The sequence below is a fragment of the Galeopterus variegatus genome, unplaced genomic scaffold (assembly GCF_000696425.1).
Source record: "Galeopterus variegatus unplaced genomic scaffold, G_variegatus-3.0.2 Scaffold1793, whole genome shotgun sequence".
In the NCBI taxonomy this organism is placed as follows: Eukaryota; Metazoa; Chordata; class Mammalia; order Dermoptera; family Cynocephalidae; genus Galeopterus; species Galeopterus variegatus.
Window position 1 is genome coordinate 148,180 of NW_007727904.1, and position 14,098 is coordinate 162,277.

Consider the following 14,098-nt stretch of genomic DNA (forward strand, 5'->3'; position numbering starts at 1 on the left):
CTTCAGATTCATTGCCTGTCTTGCATTTTAAAGTTGCCCTTTTTTTTTTTTTTTTGGTGGCTGGCCAGTATGGGGGTCTGAACCCTTGACCTTGGTATTTTTAACACTGCACTCTAACCAACTGTGCTAACCAGCCAGCTAAAGTTGGCATTTTTGCTTTTCCAAAGTGTAGAGTTATAAAAAGTAGGGACTTAAGATCAGTTACTCAATTTAAAGATAAGACTGTGTTATATCCTCTTTAGTGTGAAAGTATATGGATTATAAAAACATGCATTTTATTTTAATCCTAATGTAGAGTAGTTAGGAGTCGAAAACCTACCTTCTTTCTTATAGGACTATTACTACTACTGACTACATCTAAGTCAGATTCTCATCTTTATAACTCATATCCTCACAGATCTTAAAATTCTGGCAGAGTGGAAATTGCTCATTTGTACCAGATATTGCTCTGCTCATCAGTATTTATGAGATTTACAAGGATCCAAATTCTAGCATTGCCATTCAATAATTGTGTGACCACGGGCAAGTTAATTAATCTCATTATACCTCAGTTCCCTCATCTTTAAAGTGCCAATAATAGTGTATACCTTATAAGGTTATTGTGAGGATTAAAGAATTAAATAGGTACAGAATGCTTAGAACAGTACCTGGCGCATGATGCTTGATATTTGCTAACTGCTGTTACAAGTACACTACTGTCACCACTTATTTTCTTTTTTTGTTTCCAATTTAAGTGCTTTGACTTCCAAAATGTAAGAGTATGAAATCCTTGCAAGAAAATTCCTTTGAGCTTTTTGTTTAATTAAACTGATTGCATTACTCTGTAGTGAATAGAAAATACTGATCACTAGTGTGAATAGATTTACAAATAAATAGAATAGCCTCTTTTATTTTTAATTTGCTGGTTAAATAAAATGGGAATATTTTTAGAGGCTTTTATTTAGGTTGGGAAAATGTCTAGCTATTGTAGCTCCCTAGTTTTTTGCACTTCTTGAGATTTTCCTTATATAATGCTTTTATCTCATAATTAGCTATGGGATTTTTGCATTTTCTCAAAATCAGTATATATTTAGACTTGTACAGATATAGTATTTAGGACCCTTAGTTACTTGGCTTATGTTTAAAATCCTTGAAATTGATTATATGTGGAGTCTGATAAGTAATTTAATATTCTAAAACAAGTGTATGTACATCCCCTACAATAATGTGGACATATTACAAGACTGAAATACTTGTTCCATGATTGCTGGTTTTGTACATAACATTTTTTGTAGTGATTTTGGAATTGTCCTTGAGACCAATATCTTATTCAACATTTATTTATTGATTGATTTTAAACAACTAAAAAACACAGCAAAATTAGGCAAATTGAGCGTTGAGTAATTCTTTATTCAAAAATATGTGTGGCTATAAAGGATTATGAGATTTTTAATTGATTTTTATAAATTGATTAAGAAAGCAGTTCCAAAAGGAAAATTCTAAAAGTTTGTGCATTTGAGGAATAAATATATATGGCTTTCCAAAGTGACTACTTTGAAAGGACAATAATTTGGCTTTATTTATTAAATATTTATTCAATAGTCTGCCTATTGTGGGCTCTGATAGATTGACAATTTATGTAAAATAGTCACTGCTGTTAGGGATCTTATAATGTATTAAGCTTTAGTATGTTCATGTAATATAGTTTTATTTTATAGTATCACTTTTTTAATATAGAAGCTATGGTTTTCTTTTATTAAACATATTGTAAGTATTCCCTTAACTTTTTCTTTTTGAATACTACATTTTCTGTTAGAATAAAACTATACATTTCCTTTTCTAGGAAAGAATACCCACCTCATGTCCAAAAAATGGAAACTAATCCTGTAAGGTTAAGTCGGCCCCAAGGTGTTGGTAAGTGTGTGGTTTTATTTGTAAACCTGTGAAGGGTTTTTAAGTTGTTGTATGAAAGGTACAAGTAGGGATATAGCACTGGCTTTAGAATATTCCTAGGTGTGGTTGAAATATGTAGGAAACCATTTTTTATAACTGATAAGAGAATTTAACTGTGTCCTAATATCATCAGGGAATGGTTGCACAGTCAGGTGATTACTGTTTGAAATCTGTGATTATATTCGCGTTTTAGTTATGTTAAAATCCAAATATTAATTATAGGTGAGCTATAGCTTTGAAATTGTGTTTTATATTGAACTATGCTATAATGTTATATTATGTAATTATCTTTATTTAATGGTTTTGATCCTAAAATTTAGAGTGTATTAGAGAACTACTCAAAAAGAGAACATACCTGATACAACTGTATTAATAGTAGATGTTGGAAAACCAATGTGAGTAGAAATTTGTATTTGTATTGAAGCAATTTTTAAAATATACTGGCATTATATTAATGCAAATAACATTTATGAAAAATATTTCACCATCAAATCGATTGTCGTCATCTACAATAGTGATTCTAAATGTGTGTCCATGTTGTTTGTCCCAGGCCTTTGCTTATTTAAATAGCTCTGGTGGCTCTTAGTTCTAAAATCTAATGTTTTTAAACAATAGGTTTTCCTGATAGCTAAGAGTTTGTTTTTTAAAACACCCACATTCTTTTTCTATTTTGGGTGAAAAATCTTTTGCACATGTATTTAGCATGTCTCTATTTTATAAAGAGAATATTCCAAACTTAGTTTCATCCTTTTTAAATAACTTACAATTATTACAAATGTGAATTATTATACTTTGCAATGCGTAGATTATGCTCACTGAGTTTTAAGTTTAGTAATAGTGACAACCCTCTGCAACATTCATTCTGTTATACCTTAAATCTTTATTTAACTCTTACTCTGTACTAGATGCTGAGTCAAATGCTTTACATTCACTATTTACTTTTATTCTAGCTCCCTATCCAAGATCCCTATAAGCTAAATTCATCTTTTACCTGCATTTTGTACAGAGGAGGAAACTGAGACACGGAGGGAATACATAACTTGCTCAAGGATACAGAGCTAGCAAATGGCAGAGCTGGTATTGGAACCCAGGTCTGTTTGATGCTAAATCCCATCATCTTAACCACTGTGCTTTACTCTTTTTTTGCTTAGTCACAAAGAAAGTTATGTCTAATTATCAGAGAAGAACTGTACAACAAGTGTTATTACTTCCACTTTACAAATCCATTTCAGAGAGGTTAAGTAATTTGGACCCTTAATATGGTTTTAGATGCCAATCAGCCAGGCTTGTTACAAATAATTTTTAAAGTTTATTCACAGCATTCATTCAGTAGATAAGAACAATCTTTTTGTTAACTTTTAACTGAAATAATTTTAGACTTACAGAAAAGTTACAAAAGCAGTACAGAGAAGTGCCTGTTCACCCTTCACCCAGCTTTCCCTAATGTTAACATCTCTCTAATCATAGTGCATTTATCAAAACTAAGAAATTGACATTGGTATAAGATTCTTAACTAAGCTATAGATCTTATTCACATTTCACCGGTTTTTCACTAATGTCCTTTCTCTGTTCCAGGATCCAGTCTGGAATCCCACATTGCATTTAGTTGTCATGTTTTCTTAGTTTCCTTGACAATATTGAAGACTGCTAGTCAGTTGCTTCAAATAATGCCTCTCAATTTGGGTCTGATGTCGTTGTTTTATGATTAGATTGAGACTAAGCATTTTTGGCAAGACTTCCACAAAAGTGATGTCATGCCCTTCTCAGTGCATTATATCAGGGCTTTCATGATGTTGGTATGTCTTACTACTGATGATATTAGCCATGATTGCTTGGTTAAGATAGTTTCTGCTGGGTTTCTTCACTGTAAAATTATAATTTTTCCCTTGATACTTAATAAAGATCTTGGAAGAGATACTGAGACTATGCAGATAATCCTGTTTCTCCTCCAACTTTGACCCACTGATTTTAGTATCCATTGGTGGATCTTTCTGGCAACAGTTACTGCTTGATGTTTGTCTAAGGGATGATTTTCTATTTTCTTCATTTTTATCACATTTATTTATAAGGATTCTTTTGTAGGTAAGAGCCGTGTCTTTTCTCTTTGTTTGATTATGTCTGTGGACTCATGGTTAATAAATGAGGTTCATATAGGTAGTACTTATACATGTCAGGAGAGGGATACTGGTATATTTAATTTGTAAACTTGTTTTCAGCTTCTTTTGTGTTAGATAGGTACATGTATGCTTGGGTTTAGGATAAATATCAATGTTATAATAATACTGCATATATTGTTGCATGAAAATCGCATTTTATTTTATGATATCCTTTGGAGATAGTTTTTAAAGTATTGAGATTTCAAAGCCCAGGAATACTAGTTAGCTATCATAGCACCTGGAATAATTTTCTTCTAAGAATTAATCATGGTCTTTCTGTAGTTCTTAACACCAAAGGTGATTTTTTTTGTTATTCTTTTTGTCCCCTTTGTTTTGTTTTTATTTTGGTGGGGTTTTTTTTGTTTGTTTGTTTGTTTGTTTTTGGCAGCAAACAAATGGGGATCTGAAGCCCCCTTTATTTTGAAGAGGCACTTAATATGAATTTTGATAAGTTATATTCATGCATCAGTACTTACTAGCATGGATAAGCTGTTCCTTAGTATAAAATTAAAGCTTATAAACCATTAAGTATAATTTTTGGTCAGACCATGTCCTGTTGCTTTTTTGTCGGGTATTCTTTTAAAATTTTTCTAAATAAAGTAGAATAACAACTATATAACTGAATATTAAGATCTCTAATTTTTTTCCCTACCTACTCTTCCTTGTGTTTCTTAAACTTCCTTTTTGTTTTTCAGCCTGTTTTTGTATCCTTCTCAAAGAGAATTAATAAACATTCTGTGCTGTATCTGAATATACATTTAATTACAGTTTTAATATAGTTACATTATGTGATTTCAGCTCAATCACCTGATTTAGCACTATTTAACTCACATGTGCGGAAGAGAAATACCCCTCACTCTCAACCAGTCAGGGTAGCTGCTTTTAGCATTTTAATGTACGATTTTCCTAACCTTTTTTATGCATATATATATATATATATATATATATACATTTTTTTGTTAATGCATTCATGCTTTGTATATTGTTCTGTGACTTGCTTTTTGACTTATTATGATATTGTCTAGTTTATACACTAATTAAAAGATACTGGAATGTCAGAGGAAAAGTAGCATGGAAAACACAATTAAAGGAAGTTTGTGAATCAAATGGATGAGTTTACCTGTTGAGGACTTCCTTACAACTTAATATTTCTAGTCTCAGTAATCATTTTTTAATGAATGCCATAATTTAAATTGTTTTCAATGTTTTGATGTTATAAATACTAAGATTACTGTACTAGTACATATGTGTATTTTGTCTATTTTCTTATGTTAAATCCCTAGAAATAAAGTTGCAGGGGCAAAGATTATGCATATTAAGTCTTGATATGTTACTGCCAAAATGCCTGTGTAAAAGTTGTCAGCTCCCAACAGAGAGTACTGTAGGAGTATACCTGTTTTTGCCTGCTTTTCAGCAACATCAGATATCATTCTTTTAGGTTTGGCAATCTAATCAAAATACGGGTTTTTTTTCACATTTCTTTCATTACTGATGAGGCATCTTATATATTCAATAGCCATTTGAATTTATTTATGTCTGCCTATTTGTTTATTATGTCATTTGCATATTTATCACTTATTAAAGGTTATTATAAATTAGAGATAACGATTCTTTGTCATCTGATGCAGGTATCTTTCTAATTTGTATTTTTTCTTTTCCTTTTTTTCTAGTGTTATCAGATAGTACATTTTAATTTGGTGTAGTCAAATCTGTTTTTAAAGTTAGGTTTACTTCTTTAGTGTCATGTTTAGGAAAGTTTTTCCTACCCTGGAATTCTAAAATTATTCACCTTTATTTTCAAGTACTTCTAGTTTTATTTTTATTTATTTATGTTTATATTGAAATCATTTTTGTTTCTAACAGCATTCTTTGATTTATTAACTTTGTTTCCCTTCAGTGTATTTGGGTGAATGTTCAGGAATGCCTACTAAAATATTGAATAAATTGCTCGAGTAATCAATTTCAACTGTATTTTTTCCTCCTGTTTTTGGAACGTCAAGTCTTTTTTTAACTAGCTTATTTTGCAAATATATTTGTAAGCTTTCCACTGATACCTTAAAGTTGGGTATTATTTATTAATTCAAGCTTGCCTCATACCCCTATACCATGACAGTGTCTGTTCTCAGGAAGCTCAAGGGCTAGAGAGACCACAGACTTGTAAACACATTGCTGTACAATTTCAAAGTACTATATAGAAACAAAGGCAAAATGTGGTATCATAAAAGAGTGGTCACTGACCCTTTCTGGAGGTTGAATTAAATCTTCACCAAAGAAGTGAGTAAGGCTGAGTTTTGGCTAATTGGAGTTTGGCAGACCAAGTCGGGGAGGAAAAGCTTTGCAAGTAAAGTGAATGGAATGCAAAGGCACAGTGGGTGAAAGAGCCTCACATATTTGAATAAGTAATGTATTTGTTTGGAGAATTGGTAGAGGATGGCCACAGATGAAGCTGTAGAGGTAGGTTATTATGCTGAAGAGTTTTCACTAAATTCTGTAGGCCAGAGGTATAGCATATAGCCAAAAGTGATTTTTAAGGAGGTTATAATGAGAATGTGGTACATTACTTTAATTTTTATATTGAAAGTCAGTCATAGTAGCACCTGCATGATGGAGAAAACCAACCATGTTTCTAGTTTGTCTTTGTTCCCTCATGTTCTTTCCCAATTAGTACCCACCCCGCCCTCTAAATGGTAGCCATTCTGATTATTCCTAGTGTAGATTAATTTTCCCTGTTATAGGACTTCATATAAATGGGATAATACAGTTTGTACTCTTTTATGTAAGGCTTCTTTCATTCAGAGTAACTTTTTTGAGATTCATCTATATTGTTGCATGCATCAGTAGTTTTTTCCTTTTTAGCATTCCATTGTATGAATGTACCAATTTGTTTATTCATTTTCCTCATGATGAACACTTGGTTGTTTCCAGTGTGTGTCTATTATGAATAAAACTGCTGCTATGAACATTCTTGTTATGAAGGATCTTTTTTAAAAAACTTGTTTTTTAAAATGTATTATATGTATCCAACCTATATATAGGTCATTCTTACTTTTCTAATAATAACTTGCATATTTTCACCTTTTCTGCTATCTCACTTATCTAGAAATAGTATAGTATATGTAAAAAGACATTGAGCTAGAAAATTCAGCAGGGAGTATCCTAATTGGTATTCTTCCTTTGTGGTCTTGGGTAAGCATTCTGTGTTCTCTTCCTCATTTCTAAAAGAGGAGTTCAGCTAAAGCAGGAATGTCATAGGTTTCATCTCAAGTATCTCCCTGAAGTAATCTGTTGAGGATTTGGAGGCTATGTCAGGGTTTAGCAAAAATCAGCTCCATGATTAGTAAGCTAGTAAAACTTGTATTTGTTAAGTATTTGCCATCCTTGGACCAGTCAAGTCATAAGTCTTTTGCCATTTTATGTTTCTGATATAATTTGAGACTAGTTAATTTTTACTTGAATTATCGTCTTCTCAAATGATTCTCCTTTTTTTTACCTAGAAGATAGAATCCTAATGGAATTTAACCCTGTCGTTCACATTTTTATGCTTTTTATTTGTCTCTTTATAGCACTACTGTGGTTTCCTATAATACTGTCAGTCATTTGCCATACCTCTACATCACATTGGTTTTGAAAGTTTCATCTTACAATTCTTAGTCATGTCATTTCTTGCTTTTTCTGTCTCTTTAGAGCCTTATAGATAACCTCAATTTAGGAATCAAGATTTTTAATATCATTTTTCTGTATCTATTATCAATAAAAATCCTCAATTATCTCAAACCTTGGGCTACTTGTGCCTGCCTTTGTTAGTTATGATGGGTGGTAGACAAAATATTACAGACATAATGAGATAGCTATGGTGGAGAGAAGAGTATAATTATATGAGGAGTCTTCAAAAAGTTCATAGAAAGATATATATTATCTTTTAATTTCATTTTTCCACAAACTTTCTGAAGTTCCCTCATTTAATCAAGAATGAAGTTATTCTGGTTTTTTAAATGTCAGTCTCTAAGTAGGGTCTGGCAGAAAACATTAGACACGTATTTCAGCAAAATGATGTGTGGCTTATAGAGATTAGTAAAATATGTTTGTAAGGCAAAAGCTTTCCTTTGTATACATTATAGAATTTAGTAAGGCCAAAAACACTTTTTTTGGGGGGGAACCCATGTGTTTAAGACTATTCTACTATAAATTAGAGTGTGCAAATAATTGGTGTGTGTTCCAGATAAATGTGTTTGTATGTTTCTGAATTCCAAAACGTTATCTTCCTCCTTTTTTATTTATATTGCCACATCGTAGCTCTTAAATAACCACTTATATAGAAATTGCTTTTTTTTATATCTAATCAATCAAGTTACACTTGTAGAAATAATAACTAACACCTGAATGCCCTCGACTGGCGCAGCTTCTCTGTAACCTCAGATGTTAGATCTTGGGAGAAAAAATGGAGCACCTTTCAGTTCCTCTGTCTGCCTGGAAACTAAGTCCTTGTGGTTCTGGATACGGGTGTTAATCATTATCTCTGTGTGGCAAAGATTATGCCATTTTCAGAGATGACATAGTAACAGCATCTCTCTCCCCCCACACCTGTGATTTCTTCTTTTTTTATGTTTCATATAGTTTTATCTTTTTCATGTGACTCAACCTAGTAAACATTTGTCTAGCTCTTGTGCAGTTTCTAGATGCTGGGAAAGCACATGACTAAAACATGATTTCTGCTCTTTTGGAGCTGACAATATAATGGGGGAAACAGACCAGTACAAATAAATACAATACAATAAAATGAATGCTAATATAAGTACAGATAAAGTACTGTGGAAGCGTCTGGGATTGCTTAATTGTCTCTAGGGTGGGGCAGAGGCAACTTCTTAACAAAGAAGGGTTTGAATTCATCAGGTAGGGAGGGCTTTGCTTGTGAAGAGAACAGCATGCCTAAGAGGGTGAAAGAGAAAACACCCTGGAGAAATGCACCCCTTTGAGGTAAAGTTTGTATGTAAGACTGGAACATTATGAACTTTTGCTTGCCAAGAGATGAGGTTTAGAGTATTTCCTTAGCTACTAAAATCATGGAAAGATTTTAAGTATTAGAATGACAGTGTCACATTTTTGTGTTAGAGTACTTTTGCACTAGTGGGGAAAGATTTGAAGGGAGCAAAATTGGAGAGAGATACCAGTTTAGGCAAGAGTTAAGCATCTTAAATGTACTGGCAATGGCGTTGTAGAGGAGAGAATTAATTTAAGAGTGATTAGAAAGTAGAATTCCCTTGAAAGTGAGGAGGGAAGGATGAGAAGTAGTCAACGATTACTTAAATTTCTAGCTTTGATGTCCAGGAAAATAGAGGTGCAAAGGCTGAGAGAGCGATAATCATTTAGTGAAATTCTGTATGATTACACTAAGCAAGAATATTTGTATAGGTTTTTTAAGACAGTATTGTATGTCAAATTAAATATTAGATACTGTTGACTTATGTGTATGTAATTTCCTGATTTTAAAAAATCAAAAGAGAATATTAAAGATAGGAAAACAGAAGCATTTAACAAAGTTGAGATTATGCAGGTAGGCAGGTGGATTTTGGTGTGTAGATTCATTAGTTTTAGTTCTGGAAACCTGTTTTGGTCTCTTGCATAATTAAACCTTTGCTGATGAGTTAGTTGTGGTAAATTTTAAATTATCCTGTTTTGGAGTTCATCAAATCATTTAAAAATTCTAGTTATAGCCTTAATAAATTATTAAATTTACATAGAAAAATAATGAGGAAAATTCTGTTTTATATTTCTTTTACTTAAAAAACCATTAGCTTGAGAATTAGTTTTCTTTATTTAAACAATTGTAACCAGATTTTTCTCATTACTAGTCTAAAAAGAGTAACTAACTTTGAGTGAAAAAAAGGATATATGGTTCAGCACAGGAAGTGCTTCTGTTGCCTTAGTAGCACAGAATAAGCTGAAAAGAATATTGGTACACCTGATGAAGTGGTTCACAGTGTGGAGATCATGCTGAGGAGAGAAAGGTAGACAGAAGTAGCCAGGGTATAAACTAGTATTTTTCCATAGTACAGATCATGAGGAATTTATAAAATTTAATTTCAGTATTTTTGTTTTTTCTCCCTCTTTTAGAACGTATAATGAAGAAAACAGAAGAGTCTGAATCTCATGTGGAGCCTGAAATTAAGAGGAAGGTACAACAGAAACGGCACTGTAGTACATATCATCAGCCTTCTTCTCTGTCTCCTGCTCCAAAAAAATGTTTAACCAATTTAGAGGTAGGTAGAGAAGTTGTTGTTACTAATCAGATGGCATTTTTATTAATATTACTTTTAGTACTTTTTAAATCCTCGCTGATCTTTTATCATAGGACAAGAAGAGACCTAGAACAATTATTTAGGCAAACTTCTGCCTTCAATAGACCATTTTTTACCTGTCCAAAGTATAGAAAATATTTTTTTCTGGAAAGAATTTATCAGTGCCTCCCTCCAAATATTCCAAATAATTGCTTTCAACTAAAAGTTTTTTGAAATAGTTTACAATTTATAGAAAAGTTGAAAAAATATATATAAAGGTATATCCACACATTCTCCTCCCAGATTTCCATTTTTCACATTTGCTTTATTGTCCTCCCTCCCTGTGCCTTTCTTCCTCCCCACCCCCCGTATTTGTGTGTGTATATGTATGCATTTTCTGTACCATTTGAGTATAGGTTACAGGCATGATGCCCATTTACCATCTAATACTTTAGTGTGTGGTTTTGGTGTTTTTTTAAAAAACAGTTGGGAGGGGGATATTCTGTATAATCAGAGTGTAGCTATCAAAATCAGAAAATTTACACTGATCCAAAATTATCATCTAATCCACAAATCCCATTCACATTTCACCTAAATCATGTCCTTTTTGGGTTCAGGATCATGTGTTAAGTTTAATCGCTGTGAATCTTGAATTATTCCATGGTCTTCCCTTGTCTGTCATAATTTGTGAGGAAGATAGGCCACTTACTTTGTACCTCAAGTTTGTTTGTCTGATATTTCTTCATAATTTATATACATTTTTCAAGAACACCTCAGAAGTAATGCTATAATCTTTTCATTGCATCATATTAGGAGAAACATGTTGTTGATTTTCACATTAATGATAATATTAACTTTTACCTTGTTTAAGAATGTTCTCTTCTAGATTTCTGCACTGTAAAATTAATAGCTATTTCTATACTCATTTATTAATACGACTTCTAACATAAGGTAGAGCTTTTCTTTATCCCACATTTATTTATTTATATCAGCATGGACACATGGATTCTTATTTTACTCAAAAGTGTTATAGTCTTTAACGTTTATTTAATTTGATGCTTACTCATATTGTACCAGACTTGGTCCATGGGAGTCCCTTCAAGCTGTCTGTCCCATGTTTCTTTTTGACATCATTCTTTGAGTACTTCTTCACTTTTTGGTATAACAAGATGGTCTAGACTTATTTTCTATTTCACTGTCTTAATCCTAGAGTCAAACATTTCTCCAAGCAGCTTCCTTTAAGTTTCTTTAAGCAGAGGGAAGATATTTGGGCAGTAGTTAAGCTCATTGATACTGGGTGTCATTGTTTTTAGGCCCTCTCAGTGGAAAGAGTTAGGAATTTGTGTGTGTATGTATTAATATTTAATACATATTAAAATGCCTGAGTTAACACTGATAACTAATTCTAGTTCAACACCACAATGTTTATTTTAGCCTTTTCCACTATGTGTTTATAACTCCTCCCTCTTCTGGCAATGAAAAACCTTATCCCATCCTCCCCAGTGTATTTACTTATGTGATCAGTCTCCTGGCATGTCAGCCTAAGTGTGCACAGCTCAGGCCATCCAGGCATCCCCACTGCTTGGTCCAGGTAAAGGAGAAGGAAAGAGGAAGAAAGCACCTCCCTATACACAACATCCTTCCTCTACTGGGCATGCCAGCTGAAAACCTCAGAGTTTTTTTTTTTGATGCTAAAATAAATCTTCCTTCTTTTACTCTTTACTCCTGTGCCATTTATTCTTATTTTCTTCTTAGTGAAGATAAAGAATCGTAGCCAGCCTCTATGTAGTCTTTAATTCGTGAACAAGGTTAGTGGTTTTTTTTTTCTTTCCATGTATAGTCTGTGAAATGCTGGTTGTAAGAAAACTATCTTTAAATTTAATAGAATTAGGGCCGGCCCGTGGCTCACTCGGGAGAGTGTGGTGCTGATAACACCAAGGCCCCGGGTTCGGATCCCATATAGGGATGGCCGGTTCGCTCACTGGCTGAGCGTGGTGCTGACAGCACCAAGTCAAGGGTTAAGATCCCCTTACCGGTCATCTTTTTAAAAATAAATAAATAAATAAATTTAATAGAATTAAACATCTTTAGAACATTTAATAAAAATAACATTGTATCAGTAGTGTCTCATCAAAGACAGGATCATTCTTATTAAGTATAGTTGGTTATTATTTATGTCGAGACTTGAAAATAGTATGTGATATCTAATTTGGAATTATTGTATTTTGTAAAAGTTTTCCACCTACCAAAAGGGAGGAAATGGCGATTTTAATCAATTTTGTTTTCAAAAGGAATTATATTTAAAATTTTTATGAAAATGTACTATTTTACATATACTTTACTAAAATTAGTTGAGCAGCTTTGAGATTCTAGTTTGTAGATAGCTAAGTTAATAAAATTCTTTTTTTTTTTTTTTTTTTTTTTTTTTTTTTTTTTTTGTCTTTTTTCGTGTCCGGCAACGAACCACAACCCTCAGTGTCGCGCCCGTACCAGACCGGGACCGGCAACGGGATCGCAACCCTCAGTGCTGCGCCCGCCCCTCGCTCAGCCAGTGAGTGGGAACCGGTCTGTATGTGGGATCCAAACCCTCGGCGGGAGCGCCACCGCACTTCCCAAGCGGCGCACTGTAGCAGTGTGCCACCGGGCCGGCCCCTAAGTTAATAAAATTCTTAATCTCTAATTTTTCCTCATGGAAAATTTAATATATTATTCAATTCAGTTGATCCTTATTTTGTTCCTGATTGTTATAAATAGTTCCAAGATATGTGTTACTTAGCTGATAAAAAGCATATATCAATAGTTCAGGATATAGTTCCTTTTATATTTTAGTACTGGAAATTTTAATAGTAGAGATGTGCTATTTCTGTTTTAGTATCAGTTTTATAAAAGGAAATATCTGAAAGTATCACTTTTCCATGGAGTTTTTTTTTTTCATTTAAATATGTCCTAATTATCTTTATTACAGAAAATAAAATATTGGAACCACTGAGTACTCAGCTTGATCATATTCTCAGATTCTTAAAGACAGAATTAGCTTATAGATCTCATGGTAGCCATGGTTGTGATGCTGGGGAGAGAGAGACTTAATTTTGATACTTTTTTGGGGTTCTTTGATGTTGAAATAAAATGCCAACATCTTTTATTTCTTTTGTTCTTTTGGAACTTAAAGTGTCTGAACAGCGTGAATGTTGTCCAAAATGTGGAAAAGAAAATCAGACCAAATGCCAAAGTTGTGGTATTCTTTTTCCTAAGGATTTGCAAAGAAATTGCAGACAAGCTATAACTTTGAATGAATCTACTGGACCATTACTAAGAACATCAATTCATCAGAATTCTAGAGGACAGAAATCACAAAACCCAGGATTAACAACCAAGAAGTTTTATGGCAACAGTGTGGAAAAGGTTCCAATTGATATCATTGTGAATTGTGATGATAGCAGACGTAATTATTTACAGACTAATGGAAGAACTGTTTTGCCTGGGGCAAAGATACCCAAAATCGCAAACTTGAAAGAAAGGAAAACAAGCCTGTCAGACCTAAATGATCCAAGTAAGTATTTTGCTGCCTTTAATATTGCTTATATCAGTCCAGTATTTTTATGTAGATTTTTAATGACTGAGCCTATTTAAGAAGTATAGTTTTAATAGGTATCTTCTTGTATTAGTTATGTAAACATAGACCATGGCCCCAGTCTTACAAGTGCCAGTTATGTCCATTTTTCTGACTTTGGCCAA

General features: G+C 32.9%; 1 protein-coding gene across 6 annotated transcripts in view; it reads left to right on the forward strand.

Annotated features, from left to right (window-relative positions):
- SENP6 (SUMO1/sentrin specific peptidase 6) overlaps positions 1-14,098 on the forward strand; it is a 110,479-nt gene that overhangs the window by 46,642 nt on the left and 49,739 nt on the right. For all 6 annotated transcript variants that reach the window (XM_008578977.1, XM_008578979.1, XM_008578976.1 and 3 more), the window contains 3 exons: positions 1,823-1,893; positions 10,200-10,345; positions 13,616-13,913. In XM_008578977.1, the coding sequence (XP_008577199.1) occupies positions 1,823-1,893; positions 10,200-10,345; positions 13,616-13,913 (515 nt within the window). The remainder of the gene's footprint in view (positions 1-1,822; positions 1,894-10,199; positions 10,346-13,615; positions 13,914-14,098) is intronic.